We start from the raw sequence: 14,856 nt of genomic DNA on the forward strand, positions 1-14,856 counted from the left end.
TTCCAGCGTCCCCATCAGGTCCCCTCGAAATCCATCATATCCACATTCCCATCGCCCGCAGGCGGCCTATCTCACTGGTCAACGCCTACATCCCCCCGGCAACATCGGATTATTGTCCAGCCCCCCAAGATTTCTCCTGGTTAAACCGGCTCCCCACGGAGCATGGCCTGATCTGCGGGGATTTCAACGCGCACCACCAAACCTGGGATATTCTTGCCAAGACAGATCCCAGGGGTAACGCAATCCATCAATGGGTCGATGACCATGACCTAACTCTCTTTAATGACGGCGTGTGGACACGGACTGCCAGATACCAACAAGGAGCAGGCATGAGTGCCCCCGACCTAATGATCGCTGACCCCACCACGGCCGAACATCTGCAATGGGAACCCATTGACGAGATGACCTCCGATCACAGACCGATTCTGATTAGGTGGAACCGTGCTCTCCGTGTCGAATGCCAACAAAGAAGAGTACGACCCAACTTCTCGAAAGCTGACTGGAAGAGGTATCGTACCATCCTCGTAGATCGCCTACCCTTAATCTCCGCAGCAGCCACAGCCCCGGAAAAGCTCTCCCTCTTAGTGCAACACATGAAAGAGGCAGCAGCACTTACAATACCGGTCAAAGTTATCCACCAGAAGGAGCTCCCATGGTTGACACAGGACCTGAAGGACCTCATCCGCGAAAGGAATTGACTACGTCGAGACCTCCAACAAAATAGGAAAGAATGGGTAGCACTCTGTCAACAGATCAAAGAAAAAAACACTGAAGCGAAAAGAAACGCATGGCGCTTACACCTCGCCAAGATTGCCAAGACAAAACCTACTGGACAAGCCTGGTCCTTAGTAAAATCCCTCTCAGGCACCAAAACGCAACAATCTGGCGAGTCCTTGGTCGACAAGAACAAGGAGTAAGTGAGTGACCGAGCCAAGGCAACGCATTTATCAGGGAATATGCCTCGGTCAGCAGACGCAAGAGTGACAAGCGGAGCAGATGAGCAGTGCGTTCTCTACGTACAGCTACCCGCAGACTACTTGGTTCACCGCGACAAGTCCTCAAGCTCCCGTTCACCGATACTGAACTGCATACAGCGCTGTCCCAACTCAAAGCGGGTAAGGCAGCTGGACCCGATGACATAGCCCCGGACCTTCTAAAAAATCTCCCGGCAAACATCCTCCCCAAACTACTCCATATCGTCAACACCAGCTGGCTAGAGGGCTGGTGTCCACAAGCTTGGCGAGTGGCCACCATCATCCCTTTCCTCAAAAAAGGGAAGCTACCAAAGGACGTTGGGAACTACAGACCCATCGCCCTCACCTCTACGTTTAGCAAAACGATGGAGAGGCTCATCGTGAACCGTCTTGCCTGGTGGTTGGAAGATAAACAGCTTCTCAGCCATTTGCAAGTCGGTTTTCGAAAGGGAAGAAGCACGACGGACCAGGACCTGCGACTGTCGCAGTTCATCTCTGATGGCTTCCAGTCGACTCAACGACAACGCACGCTTGCAACTTTCTTTGACTTCAGCAAAGTATTCGACCAGGTATGGAGAACAGGTCTCTTACAAAAAATGGCAGACCTGGGGGTCCCCTACCGCTTCATCAGATGGATCGCCAACTGGTTCACAAATCGCACAGCCAGGGTCAAGATCAACAATACCGTCGGCAGGAGCAGAACCTTCAAAGAAGGGCTCCCCCAAGGCTCGGTTCTGTCGCCCCTCCTATTCATCATCTACATTAATGACCTCCTCGACAAGTTCAACGATTCCACCCTGGTCAGCGCCTATGCAGACAATCTGGCTCTTGCTTGTTGGGGTAGGAACAAAGAGGAGGTGGAAAGCAGACTTCAAATGGAGGTTGAAAAAGTCTGGAGGTGGAGTTCCGAGGCACACCTAAACCTTAACACCACAAAGTGTGAGGCATCATTCTTCAGCCTGGACTCAGCTGAGGCCAAATGGCAACCAAAGATCTCAATAAATGGCGCCGCCCTCAAGCATAACCCCACCCCCACTTTCCTTGGCGTATCCTTCGACCGACAACTCATGTTTGCGGAGCAAGCGAAAAAAGTCCGCCAAACCATGGCCAAAAGAACAAATCTCCTCCGCAAACTCAGAGGCATATCTTGGTCTCGCAGAGTACACAGCACCGGCATGGGCCCCCTGGCTGGCCCAAACTCACCTCAAATCTCTTGAAACCGCCCAACTGGAAGCAGCCCGCGCCATAACCCACCACCTCAGGTCTACCCCCACTGCTTCGCCTCAATTTACAAGCACTTCTTAAAGCTGATGCCTGGAACCAGCTGCCGCCTTCTGATCCCCGACACCGCATTCTCCATGAAAACATCAAAATGCGGTTACAAAAAAAGCCAGACTGGCGATCTTCGACCCTTCCCCGTCTTACCGCTCTTGAACTCCATACCCCTTGTACATACTCTTCCCACCCCTGCCTACCCCCCTATCCAAACCGCCTTTACTGCAGTCTCTAAACACATGCCGACCATCATCCAAAGAGATAAGGCCGAAGAGCTCATCAGAAGCATGGATGAACCGGACCTACAGATCTTCACAGATGGATCCACCAAAGAAGGCACTGCAGACGGTGATGCAGGTTTCGTCGTCATTAAGGAGACTGCAATCATCCACCAATGGCATGGTGCCACTGGCGCCCGCAGCAGCTCCTACCACTCTGAAAAAGTGGCATTGACCGAGGCACTCTCCTGGCTGAGGGAAACAGCAGACTGGCAGACATCAATCATCCTCAGTGACTGCAAATCGCTGGTCCAAGCTATGGGAAACCCCCACACGCAAGACCCCGCCATTCGGAGACTTCAGGGTGACATCGCCCTTTTCCCTCCGTCTAAGCGACTACAGCTACTGTGGATCCCGGGCCACTGCAACATATGCGGTAACGACCTGGCCGATGCCCTAGCTAAACTTGGCTCGTCAGATGACCAAACCCATACCTCCCCGGACGCAGCCACAAGACGCGCCATCATCCAACGTGAAGATCGGTCCCCCCCTCTCCCACCCCACCTTTTGCAGACCTACACTACGAAAGTCACAGAGGAAGAACTTGCCCTATTGAAAGGAGACCGCACAGACCTGATTCGTTTCCGCAGTGGACACCACCCCCTGCTCTGCCATTGGCTCCACCTTATGGGGAAATCCGACTCGGATCGCTGCTGCCTGTGCGACGATGAAACTGAGTCGTCTGAACACCTATGGCTCCGCTGTCCGGCCTTAATGACCGAACGCTACCATCGCGGCCTGGGCAACTCCCTGGATGAACTAATCCGTGTTCCAGTGGCAGCTCTAGCGCTGCTGAGGGTAATCCTCAGGCGCCTGAGGTGAAAAAGAAGAAGAAGAAGAAGCACAGCAGTATGGCCCACTACAGCAACAGCGGCCTACGCGCGGAGGAGGACGAGGCACTGGCAGACCATGGCGGCCCCCACAGCTGGCCCAGTCACCTGGACGATATTACCAGGGCGGAGATGATTATTACGGTCCATGGGATCCTCCAGACTCATAATAGAGGTGCCCGAGAGGCTCCTGTGAATTTGATGGGAAGAGACTTGTTGATGTCTGTTGGAGCTACCACCTTATGTGGACCGGATGGCCTCACAGTGACTTTACCAAATGGTGCAAAGATTCCGTGTTCACAGGCAATACGAACATGTGGACAGTTGTTGACAATCTATAGGTCATGTCTTGAGCCTGAAACTCCGGCCACTGGGGGACTGTTGTCTGTATACAGACGCTCCCCTACTTACGAACATTCAACTTACGAACAACGGTACATACGAACATGTCTGCAAATTGCGTTTAAGTCCAAAAATGTTCGCAAGTCCAATTTTGTATTTCGCGTCTTTTTCGGAGTAGTACTTCTTTCCGCCGCTAATACCGACGCCTGGCGCTGTGAGAGCTCAGCTCACCCAACATCTACCTTCTTCGTTGCAATGCGGAAGTGCGTGAATGTATCTCCAGTGTGCAAAGAACCTTTTTCATTTGTATCATTAAATATCTCATGCATCCAATATTGAATATGGTTGGTAAAAAGCTAAAGGCTTCTATTGAGGGAGTTGCAAGGAAGAGGCAAGCCATTTCATTTGAAACGAGTGGCAATAATAACGAAGCTTGATGCGCCTGAGAGTGGTGAGCGTTGCACATTCAGTACCATTTATAAACAGAAAGATCGAGCAGCAGGACCCAAATATTGAACGTTGCACAAAGTTTGCAAATCAATTGAATGATGCCATACAGTGCTACTGCATCATTTATGATGAAAAAAAGAAGAAAACTGTGCAATCGTCATTAGGTCGCTTCTTTTGGCCAGTTTCTAATACATAAATCTATCTCTCTCTCTACAGTACTGTACATATTCTCTCCATTTTATTAAATGTTTTTTTTTCAGTACAAACCAATGCGTGTTACTTATACAAGCCTTAAACATACAAATGCACTTATATAAACCTTCAATATACTTATATAGGCCTTAAACATAAATTATAATACAAAATATAGCACTAAATCAACTTACAAACAAATTCAACTTATGAACAATCGCTCGGAACCAATTGCGTTCGTAAGTTGAGGAGTGTCTGTATTACCAGTGGAAATCATTCATTGACTCACTCCGGCCTTACCATCCATCCATGGATGATTTTCATTGTACGTTGTTTTATGACATAGAAGATGATTTAGTCTATCGAGACCGTTTTCAGAAGGTTCTTGGAACACCCTGGCAGTTGAAAGAATTGAAAAAGTGTGGTAGAAAATGTCGGACAAAGCCGACCCAAACATTTCTTTGGCTCTGTCTCCTGGTCATGAGGCTCGCCAGCTCGGTCCAATGGTCACGGCCAGCACCCCTTCACAGATGCGGACACCCCTCACCCGACAAACTGAGCACACCCTGTGCAAACAAAAAGAGGGGGGGTCGCCCATACAGCTTACTGCTCCCTTCACACCAAAAACAAAGGGCAGGAAAGACTACCACAAGAGAGACAGAGAGTTGACAGTATTGGGATATATTAGTGACACATTATGGGTCCTCTATTAAACACTGAAATTTATATTAGGAAATGCCTAGTGAAAGGTTATTTTCTCTAACTTTTAATTGTGATAATAGTGAGCTACAAAAAATGGCTCTTATATTAAATAAACACAAACCTGAAGCAGAATAGCAATTCAACAAGTGCAATTTAGCTATTTTAGCAAAAAGAGTGATTTGCGATTTAGACGTAAGTATTAAGAATCATCCAAATTATTAATGATTTCAAACATGAAGAAAACAATGCAGAAATGGCATTGATCCAAATTATTAGGTTAATTGTACCTGACAAGTTTAGATAAAATAATTAATTTAGGATAGGCATGATTTCCCTGAGATGGATTGGACGTCATGAGATATCCTCAGTGCACGGAGGATATTTCATCGTTTTGCCCATCAACAGCTGAAATATGCTTTGGCGTGAGTCATATTAATGACTATTAGAATATCACAGATTACAGCAAAAGGTGGTTAGCTGTCAAGGAGCCCCAGACTGGGGATGGCGCTCTCCACTAGTGAAAAATTGCAGACCACTGATGTCTGAAAATGAGTGTGAGCGTGAATGGTTGTTTGTTTGTCTTTTTGTGTTTCTAATTGGCCAACCACCAAGATAATCAATCGATCAGATGAAAAATTATGGAAAAATTATTGCTCAAGGAGCAATGCCGTAAGTCATAAGGAACTTTTTATATTGGTTTTATTGTCTCCATAAAAAAGAGTGAAAGCGTTTCAATTGAGACCAAACCTTCTTACAGATAGTTAAAGTAAACGATTAGGAAGAAAAGGGATAGAAAGGTAACTAGATTTTAATTTTATGCCTGACTATTGAAAATATTGATTGGGAAAGTTTTACAGGAGATGATTGGCAAACTCCAAAGACAATAGAATGTTGCATTTGATAAAATACTACGAGATTGGGATATTTTGAATTTCAAACAACCGAGTGAAATAAATAGGGACTGGATTAGAATGCATTTTAAAAGTAATGAGTTTTAATTGCTCTAAAGGACACAGTTATGCTAAATTTATTAACCCTGACAAGCAAGGGGTGGTTACATTTTAGTGGATTCAATTCTTTTCAGAATTATAGATGTGTGCCTTTGTTTCTGGATATTGATTGATGTGAGTGTGGCTATTGCAGAGAACGGGAAAGCTGTTTTGCTGAGGAGAAGGCAGCCTGGTTTGCTTTTTGTATTTTTCCTATTTTTAGTATGATTAGTTAATTTGTGTAATTACAGGAAAGAGAAATTGGCAAAATAATGTACGGCACCAAAAGGTCTTGGGTTCAAGCCCTCCGATTGGCTTTACTCTTTATTCGTCAAACCATCAACAAAACCACAAATTTTACCCCAGTTGAATTACTTACGGGCCGGCTGATGCCCAGTCCCAGTTCCTCAATCACCCCATATGAAGAGGTTCCATTACCCGATCTCTCGCATGCAGCATATTAGTCGACAACTTCATTCTCTTGTATCTAGTATATCCTCACAGGTACAGGAGGCGGCTGCAGTTGCACGTGATCACCCACAGGAGGAACCCACGGTCTCAACCCACGTTCTTCTCAAGGTTCTATCCAGGAAGTGGTCAGAGCCCAGGTGGACAGGTGTCCTTTCAAAGTGACTGCTCGTACATCAAAGGCGGTTCAACTTGAACATAAGGATCCTCCAAGGGCGGCTTTTGATTCTCCCGGGGACAGGTGACATACATCTAAACATGACACATAGTTCCTGGACATAGTTCCTGTTCTGGACTGGGCTTATGCCAGTCCAAGAGAGGGAAGTGGTGTACAGGATGTTGTGGCTTATTGATTATTGTTTTAATTTTTCTATTGTTATTTTTTGAAGGAGCGCTCCACGTGTATGTCATACTCCTGTTTGGCAATCTCCAATCAGATGGATGTGGCTCCAATGACACAGCAATCTCCAACGAATGAGACACCACTAGCTTCCTAACCCTGTGTGCGTGGTCCTCGGATACCGATCCATGCTGGCCAGTGGGGATGTGTAAAAAACCTAGTACTACTCAGGCGAAAACTGGCAAGGTGATTCCATCAATCGTATCCCCTAAATTGAGTAAAGTCTGCATAATCCATGGCGAACCATCAGTGGACGATTGGTTTAGAATGACTACAGGTATTACAGCAGTATCTAACAATTGGCTGTTAATGGCAGAGCAAGCTGCCAGCGAAACCCCCACTTGACCAAGAGGATAAAGAAAAACCAATTTTTGACAAATCAGTAGCCCGCAGAAATTGTAACTGTCTCAAATTAAAAGGGACTGGAAAATCGTTGGGAAGCATTCCATCTGACTGGTGTGTAGTATAGATTACCCACAAATGCTTCTGGTGTGTGCTATCTTTGGTGATGCATGTTGTACTTTCATCCCTAATAACACTGCTCCCAATGGACATCTCACCAAAGCCTTAGAAGGCCTCCAAACCCTGACTAATATCTGTTGTTGTGTTCACTACTTATTCTCTGTGGCTGTTGCTTCATCCCCTTAGCTCATACTCTGGTTGTTCATTTGATCAATAGGGCAGTGGGACCAGATCCGAAAGGTCAGTATGCTCAGTTGCTCCAAACTGATCCCTCTGCACCCCCGCTGAGCATGTGTTCATGGATACACGAATGTAAGGCTTCTTTGTTTCTTTTCTTATACTAATGTAGTGCTTCTTAGTTTCGTTTCTTACTAACTTGTGTGTTGTTTGTCGGCGTGGTCTCTTTTGGGAGACCAAGAGAGGGAATGAAGAATATGACATATTTTACTCCTTCATTTTATTGTAGCTGTTTCATTTTGATTACCACTGTAGGATTAAAACTATTGTTCTCAACTCAATTACAATGAACAAAAGGTCTTTGTCTGAGTTTCTACTTCGAGGTTGGTCACATGCTGAGAAGGAAACAGATGGTGGACACCGAGGGACAATAACGCCAAGGTGTCAAGTGGTCAAGGTGTCAAGTGGTCGAAGTGAAAGCTTCAAAGGAGACGCTGTGGACTCCCGCGGAGAAGGCGACCAAGGCCAGACGTGGATTCACGGGCAAGCAGATTCCTGGAGGGAGACCCCTCCAGACCGTCGTGGGACAGTCCACATATCATTAAAATCAGCGAATTAATATTCATTTTTGTCATACTATAACTGGGCAAACGCGGGTTTGGACTTTCGTCTCTTTAATCCTCCACTGAAGCACGGCGACGCTCAGCTGATTTTATATATTGGGAAAGTGACCCGGAGCTCTGTAAGGATCAATATCAGGAATAAATCATCTGTGGAGTAACTCGCAAACCCTGGTCTCTTCCTTCGATGCTAAACACGCACCATTGTGAGATGGGAGAAGACAGATTTAGGAACTGGAGTCAGAAGCTAATAAGTCAAGTCTAACAAGATTAAACCTTCTTACAAAGGGTTAAAACAAACGACCAGACGAGGGAAAATACAATCCGATATAACAATTCCCTCAATCACTATTCTTTGGGGAAAGTGTTTTTACACGAGAAAAACGTGTCCTACTTGTAATGAAAAGGAAAAAATATTGAAACGGTGTCTATCCTGTTACGAAAGCAGTGAATGACAAGCCAATTTTTCCACTGTGCTAACTTTACCTGTTTGAACCGGTGCTCGGACGATTCGCCGAAAGACGTTTCGCTGACGGACGTTTCGCCGAAGCGCTTGCCCCGCCCCCGGATCGTGTGTGTACAAGTTTTTCAACCTCGGCCCACGGGCCATATACGGCCCATTACAGATAACATTCATTTAGGAATAACAAGTGCATCTACTGCCCCCCGCTGGACAAATTTCTAAATACAAGTACATCGTACAATGTGCTGCCAATTTGTTTAATTTTTTATTTTATCCTTGCTTTTAAAGTAGTAGCCATTTGGAGATCACGCAGAACAGTATGTGACATAAGAAATAGAGAAAATAAAGTAGTAGTAACAGTAAGTACTACTGTAATAAAATTGTAAATCCAGAAATCTTACTCCAGAAAATTTACACTAGCATAGAAAATGTTGAGATTAATCTTTGAATTAAGGTTCTCAGCAAATCATTTTGAATATATATTTCCTAAAATAATGGGAAATTATTTAAAATTAAACTAGAAGTAAAAATGTGTTCCATGGCATTTCCAGGTATTGTTCTCGAAGCCCTCTAGTCTGTCCAAGGCACTTAGAATTTCACATAAGTCTTCTAGTGTTGTTTTTTCTCAGTGTCAGACATCAATCCCTAGCTTTGATAAATTACATTGCGTGTCCAAATGGCTACTACTTTAAACGTAAGGATAAAATAAAAAATATAAAAATTGGCAGCACATTATAGTACGTACTTGTATTTAGAAATATGTCCAGCGGGGGGCAGTACATGCCCTTGTTATTCCTAAATGAATCTTATCTGTAACGGGCTGTATATGGCCCACGGGCTGAGGTTGAAAAACATGTACACACACGATCCGGGGGCGGGGCGAGCGCTTCGGCGAAACATCCGTTCCGCGAACTGTCTGTCGGCCAAACGTCCGTCGGCGAAATGTCTTTCGGCGAATCGTCCGGTCACGGTTTGAACCTTACAGGGCATGGTCTGAATTTGGGGGCGGTAGATGAGACATGGTGTGCCCATTGTCCAAGACAAACTGCGCCACTGATTCCACATTTTGGCTTATGATGGTGAAGTGGGGCAAATAAATTATATAACTCCCGTCGAAAAAGAAACAGGTTTCACTGTATTTACCAGTATCTGTTTTAGAGTGGAGGAGATAAAATTGGCGGCTCAGAATTTTTGGTGCAGTGGCTGGCCTCTCTCGACGAAGTTGAGCCTCATCGAGGGATGGCGATCCGATTTATGGGTTGGTTTGCCAAATTGCAGCAGGAGTCTATTTTTCTTTGGGTTACGCCAAATAAAAATATGAATAGGGTGAACAACATCCATTACAATGTCCAAAAAAGAAATTGGATTTGCAATGAAGGAACAGCTGGCAGCCACCAGTCTCATGACTTTCCAGGACCGCAAAGCGGTTGATATGCTTCTGACGGTTGATGTGCTCTTGATGGAGCAGGGGGCGTATGCAATGTTTGAAAATGTTGCACTCAACGACATGTCCCCAATGGAAACGAAGAGGCACTCTGGAGTGGAACTGTCCACCTTTTGGCAGACTGGTGGGATAAGGCCTTCGGCAAATGTAAAAAAAAAAATTGTCCTTCACCGAGGTGATATCAATGGCTGTTTTGGCTAATACTTTGACAATGTGTGGGTATTGTCTTATCCCCTGCTTACGCTCTTTGCTAGACCAACTTATGGTTGGTACAATTGCTCTAACAAATTCCAAATTGCTAGGATTGTATCTGCTTATTAGACAGGCTACTGGTGACAACAATGATGTCCAGGATTATGCAAATTATGAAAATGAGTTGAACAAGAATGATTTTATTCTTCCTTTTTCAGGCCATATATGCAAGTAAGGTGAATTCTGGTAAAGATCGAGACAACGGACTTCCCCCAAGTGTATTTGTATTTGTCATAAATTAAAAAAAAGGATTATGGGATTACGTACAAATATATAATAACAGGGGGGAATGTTAGAGTTATTATTTGATTACATTATATATTTGCTTGCAATAAAGAACACTTTGCTTTACTTAGGATAATTAGTATACATTACATTATTTACTTGCAATGAAGAACGCTTTGCTTTACTTAGGATAATTAGTATACATTACATTATTTGCTTGCAATGAATAACACTTTGCTTTACTTAGGATAATTAGTATACATTACATTATTTGCTTGCAATGAAGAACACTTTGCTTTACTTAGGATAATTAGTACAGACGCTCCCCTACTCACGAACATTCGAGTTACGAACAACGGTACATACGAACATGTCTGCAAATTGCGTTTATGTCGAAAAATGTTCGTAAGTTCGATTTTGTATTGCGCGCCTTTTTCCGAGTAGTGCTTCTTTCTGCCGCTAATACCGCCGCCTAGCGCTGTGAGAGCTCAGCTCACCCAGCATCTGCCTTCTTCTGCCCACTTCGATGCAGTGCGGAAGTGCGTGAACGTATCTCGAGTGCGCAAAGAACCTTTTTCATTTTTATCATTAAATATCTTGTGCATCCATTATTCAATATGGTTGGTGAAAAGCGAAAGGCTTCTATTGAGGGAGGTGCAAGGAAGAGGCAAGCCATTTCATTTGAAATGAGTGGCAATAATAACGAAGCTTGATGCGCGTTGTGCGGGAATACAACTTGAATCGTTCGACCGTCAGTACCATTTATAAACATAAAGATTGAGCAGCAGGACCCAAATATAGAACGTTGCACAAAGTTTGCAAATCAATTGAATGATGCCATACAGTGCTACCGCATCATTTATGATGAAAAAAAGAAAACTGCAATCGTCATTAGATAGCTTCTTTCGGCCAGTTTCTAGTAAATCTCTCTCTCTCTCTAATGTATGTATACAGTACTGTATGTATTCTCTCCATTTTATTAAATGTTTTTTTCAGTACAAACCAATGGGTGTTACTTATACAAGCCTTAAACATACAAATGCACTTATATAAACCTTCAATATACTTATATAGGCCTTAAACATAAATTATAATACAAAATACAGCACTGAGCAACTTACGAACAAATTTAATTTATGAACAATCGCTCGGAACCTAACTCGTTCGTAAGTAGGGGAGCGTCTGTACACATTACATTATTTGCTTGCAATGAAGAACGCTTTGCTGATTATTATTAGTATATATGTGCTGGCAATGAGGAATAATGTTTTTCAGGACCATCGACCTCTCACACGGTCATTCACACCGAAGATCCGGAGCACTCTCAATTGTTTTGACTTCGACTTCGCACCAGGTGGTGATACCGCTTCCTCGGATCCGGAGGACTTTCAATTGTTATGAGAAACATCGACTTCTTCATGTCTGGCTCACGTGAGCTCCCTCGGGAAGATCCGGCAGACCTTCAATTGTTTTGAGAACTGAGTTGCATGTTGTAAATCTTATGTAATAAATAAGCAAGAGGGGATTCGATTCAGGAGAATGGTCTAGGACAGAGACGTGTCAGGATCCATTCTTTCTTGCAAGACACCTGTTAGGTTCATCCAATTGTACGTTTATCCTTAGGTATTTCCAATTCAGCTTTCAATAAAAAGGCATCTGTAGTCACATCACCATTTAATTCTTGCAAGAAGAGAATACATCCAGCCGCTCGTCCGATCAAGATTATTCTAACGAGTGGCATTATGTCCTGCCCATTTAAGGCCTCAAATCAAAACAATTACAAGGTTATCGACCCGATCCAATTGCGTAAGCAAGAAACAAAACAATTCCATAATCAAGCAAACCTAGCGTCAAACTAGCGTCACAAATTAAAACAATATGCTTGATAGCCATCCGCTGAACCAACAACAATTTAAGCGTCCTTCACAGATCTTCATTGCGAACTTGCATCTGGGGAAAGCGTTGAGGCGTATCTTCCAGTAATCAGTCCTCGGAGCAAGGACTCAGTGTATTGTTTTATGTCTTTGCGAACTTGTATCTCTCGCTGGACCCAGCTGTCCTGGAGAGCGACCTTGGCGTAAGCGTTTGTCTTCGTTGAAAGCGATCAACATATATATATATTGTTTAATATAGTTACACATTTAGGATGAGCATTACTATTCCTAATAAGCAAATATATTGATTAATATAGTAAGCATGTATATTATAAGGCTTTATATTCATTGCAAACACATTTATAATAATGATTACTCCAACAACACCGGTTATGAGTCAGATGTCTGTTTTATTTGTGCGTGCATTTGGGAATGCCTAAAGGGTGAACCTATCACATGCCAAACATTTTATGGCTTTTCTTTGATTTTATTCAGCTGTGACTTCATTTAGTTGACTGATTAACATACTAACTTCACTCAAGTGATTTTCAAGGACAATTACATAAATTGAACAAGATATAATTGATTTGAATCCATATAGCAAACTGCTATTCTCTTCCCCGTTAGCGTTGTCATGACAAGCAGCACTTTGTGGACGCATTTGTAGATTTTTGAGTACGACTCTCAAGTGTTTTGGCCTTAAAACATTTTCTAAATATGTCACCTGTATACGTTTGTGTCAAACAAACAAGAAATGGTTTCATTGTATAAGCTACCCAGGCTGTTCTTGTGAAAACTCTGTGAAGTTTCAAAATGTGTCAGAGCTATTGAAATATTGCATGGATAAGTTAATCATCTCTCTAATCCCACCACTTTATCTTTTTTTAAAAGAAAAGATAATCATCAACCAAAATGAACTAATTAATTTTAAAAAGACAATAAATTGTCTATAGGTGATTTGTGTTGGAGTTGTTGGCAAAGGGATGGATCAACTCTTCCATTATCATTGCAAGGATGTGACACAGCTCTTTGGCCTAAAAGCAAAAAGATGATGAACAAATAATTAGAAACCAAATATATTTCAATTCTCTTCTTCACATGATGCAAGTCAAAACATATCAACTCTATGGTTGGCTGGCAACTAATTCAGAGTACACTCCACCTACTGCCAATAGCCGGGACAGGTCCTAGCACCCTTGTGGCCCTGGTGAGGATAAGTGGCATGGCAAAAAAAAATAAAAAACGTTTTAATTCATTTCAAATTTATAGTAAGGAGTTTGGTTAAATATGTCATCTCTATAATTACCGTTCTATTTCAAAGCGAGCACCTAACTCATGTACAATAGAATGCAATTTAGTACATGTGAAGCCAAATCAACATTGATAAAATATTGATACCTAAGGTGGTCCCTGATATTTAGTAAATTCAAGTTTACAGAAATTATCATTTCAGCCCTCCATTTTACCTGGCTCTTTTATTGTTATGGTCACATGACAGCTGGAGCCCAACACATCAGACTTTGGCTGAGGTGTGCTGTCAGTTGACAAATTGTAGGGCACATCAAGCATATCTGCATTCACACATGCAATTTATGCCTTCTAGCCAACTACTGTATCTATTGCCCCTGAACTGTTTCGACCATTCAAGGAACAAGCACACGCAGAATAGTACTAGAACAGTAAAATGCTTCAATTTGAACAGCAGTATCTGTAGTCGACCAACCGATTTATTAATGTGAGAGTGGCAGGGTGCAACGTGGGTGCCTCCATTGTAAATTGAATTACTTTACTCTATCTTGTGCTTAAGCCAAAATGTGTATTTTGGGACTTGTCCCACAGTTATACAGATTCAGTGAGGAAAGGATTCCTGGGAGTCATTGTAAATCATGATGAGTTGAGCCCACCCAGACCTTAGGGCTGTACACCTGTACAGACACTGTGGTTGCCTGTGATTCCCGTTCAAACACCCCGGATGCGGATGGTCCTGTCCAGATTTTGCCGATGTCCAGGGCCTCTTTCTAGCTACCCTGGTTGGCTCCTGTTTCTGTGCCCAGGCTGATCCCTTCAACCACCATCTAAAGTCCATATTCCAGCAGTGCAAGCCTTGCAGTCACCATTCAAATACCCTGCTTCATTGGCACTCACTCCATGCTCACCTTTGAATGACCCGGTTCTGGTGGCAAAAGCCTTGCAGCTGCCATCTAATGACCCTGATTTAGCATATTTCGCTAATTACTTCCAGAAAGATGATCTAATCAAGAGTTGAGTGCCCTTTTTCAAAAAAAGAGCAGCACCTAGAAACTTCTTTTTCTCACTTTTTTTGTCACACGTGACCTGCACAACAGAATATTTTGGTCTGCTGGGTTGACATTATCTGCCTTATATGCATTGTGTTGGGTCTTAGTTTGAAAATGATTTTGGCAACATACGGCATATTCC

General features: G+C 43.4%; 1 protein-coding gene across 2 annotated transcripts in view; it reads right to left on the reverse strand.

The window, feature by feature from the left end:
* Positions 1–12,807: 12,807 nt before the first annotated feature.
* Positions 12,808–14,856, reverse strand: part of myo15b (myosin XVB) — a 184,074-nt gene continuing 182,025 nt past the window's right edge. For both annotated transcript variants that reach the window (XM_077625198.1, XM_077625197.1), the window contains one exon: positions 12,808–13,451. Coding sequence is in view for 1 of the 2 variants with exons in the window: in XM_077625197.1 (XP_077481323.1) it covers positions 13,365–13,451 (87 nt within the window). In the remaining variant the exon portion in view is untranslated. The remainder of the gene's footprint in view (positions 13,452–14,856) is intronic.

The sequence above is a fragment of the Stigmatopora argus genome, chromosome 18 (assembly GCF_051989625.1).
Source record: "Stigmatopora argus isolate UIUO_Sarg chromosome 18, RoL_Sarg_1.0, whole genome shotgun sequence".
NCBI lineage: Eukaryota > Metazoa > Chordata > Actinopteri > Syngnathiformes > Syngnathidae > Stigmatopora > Stigmatopora argus.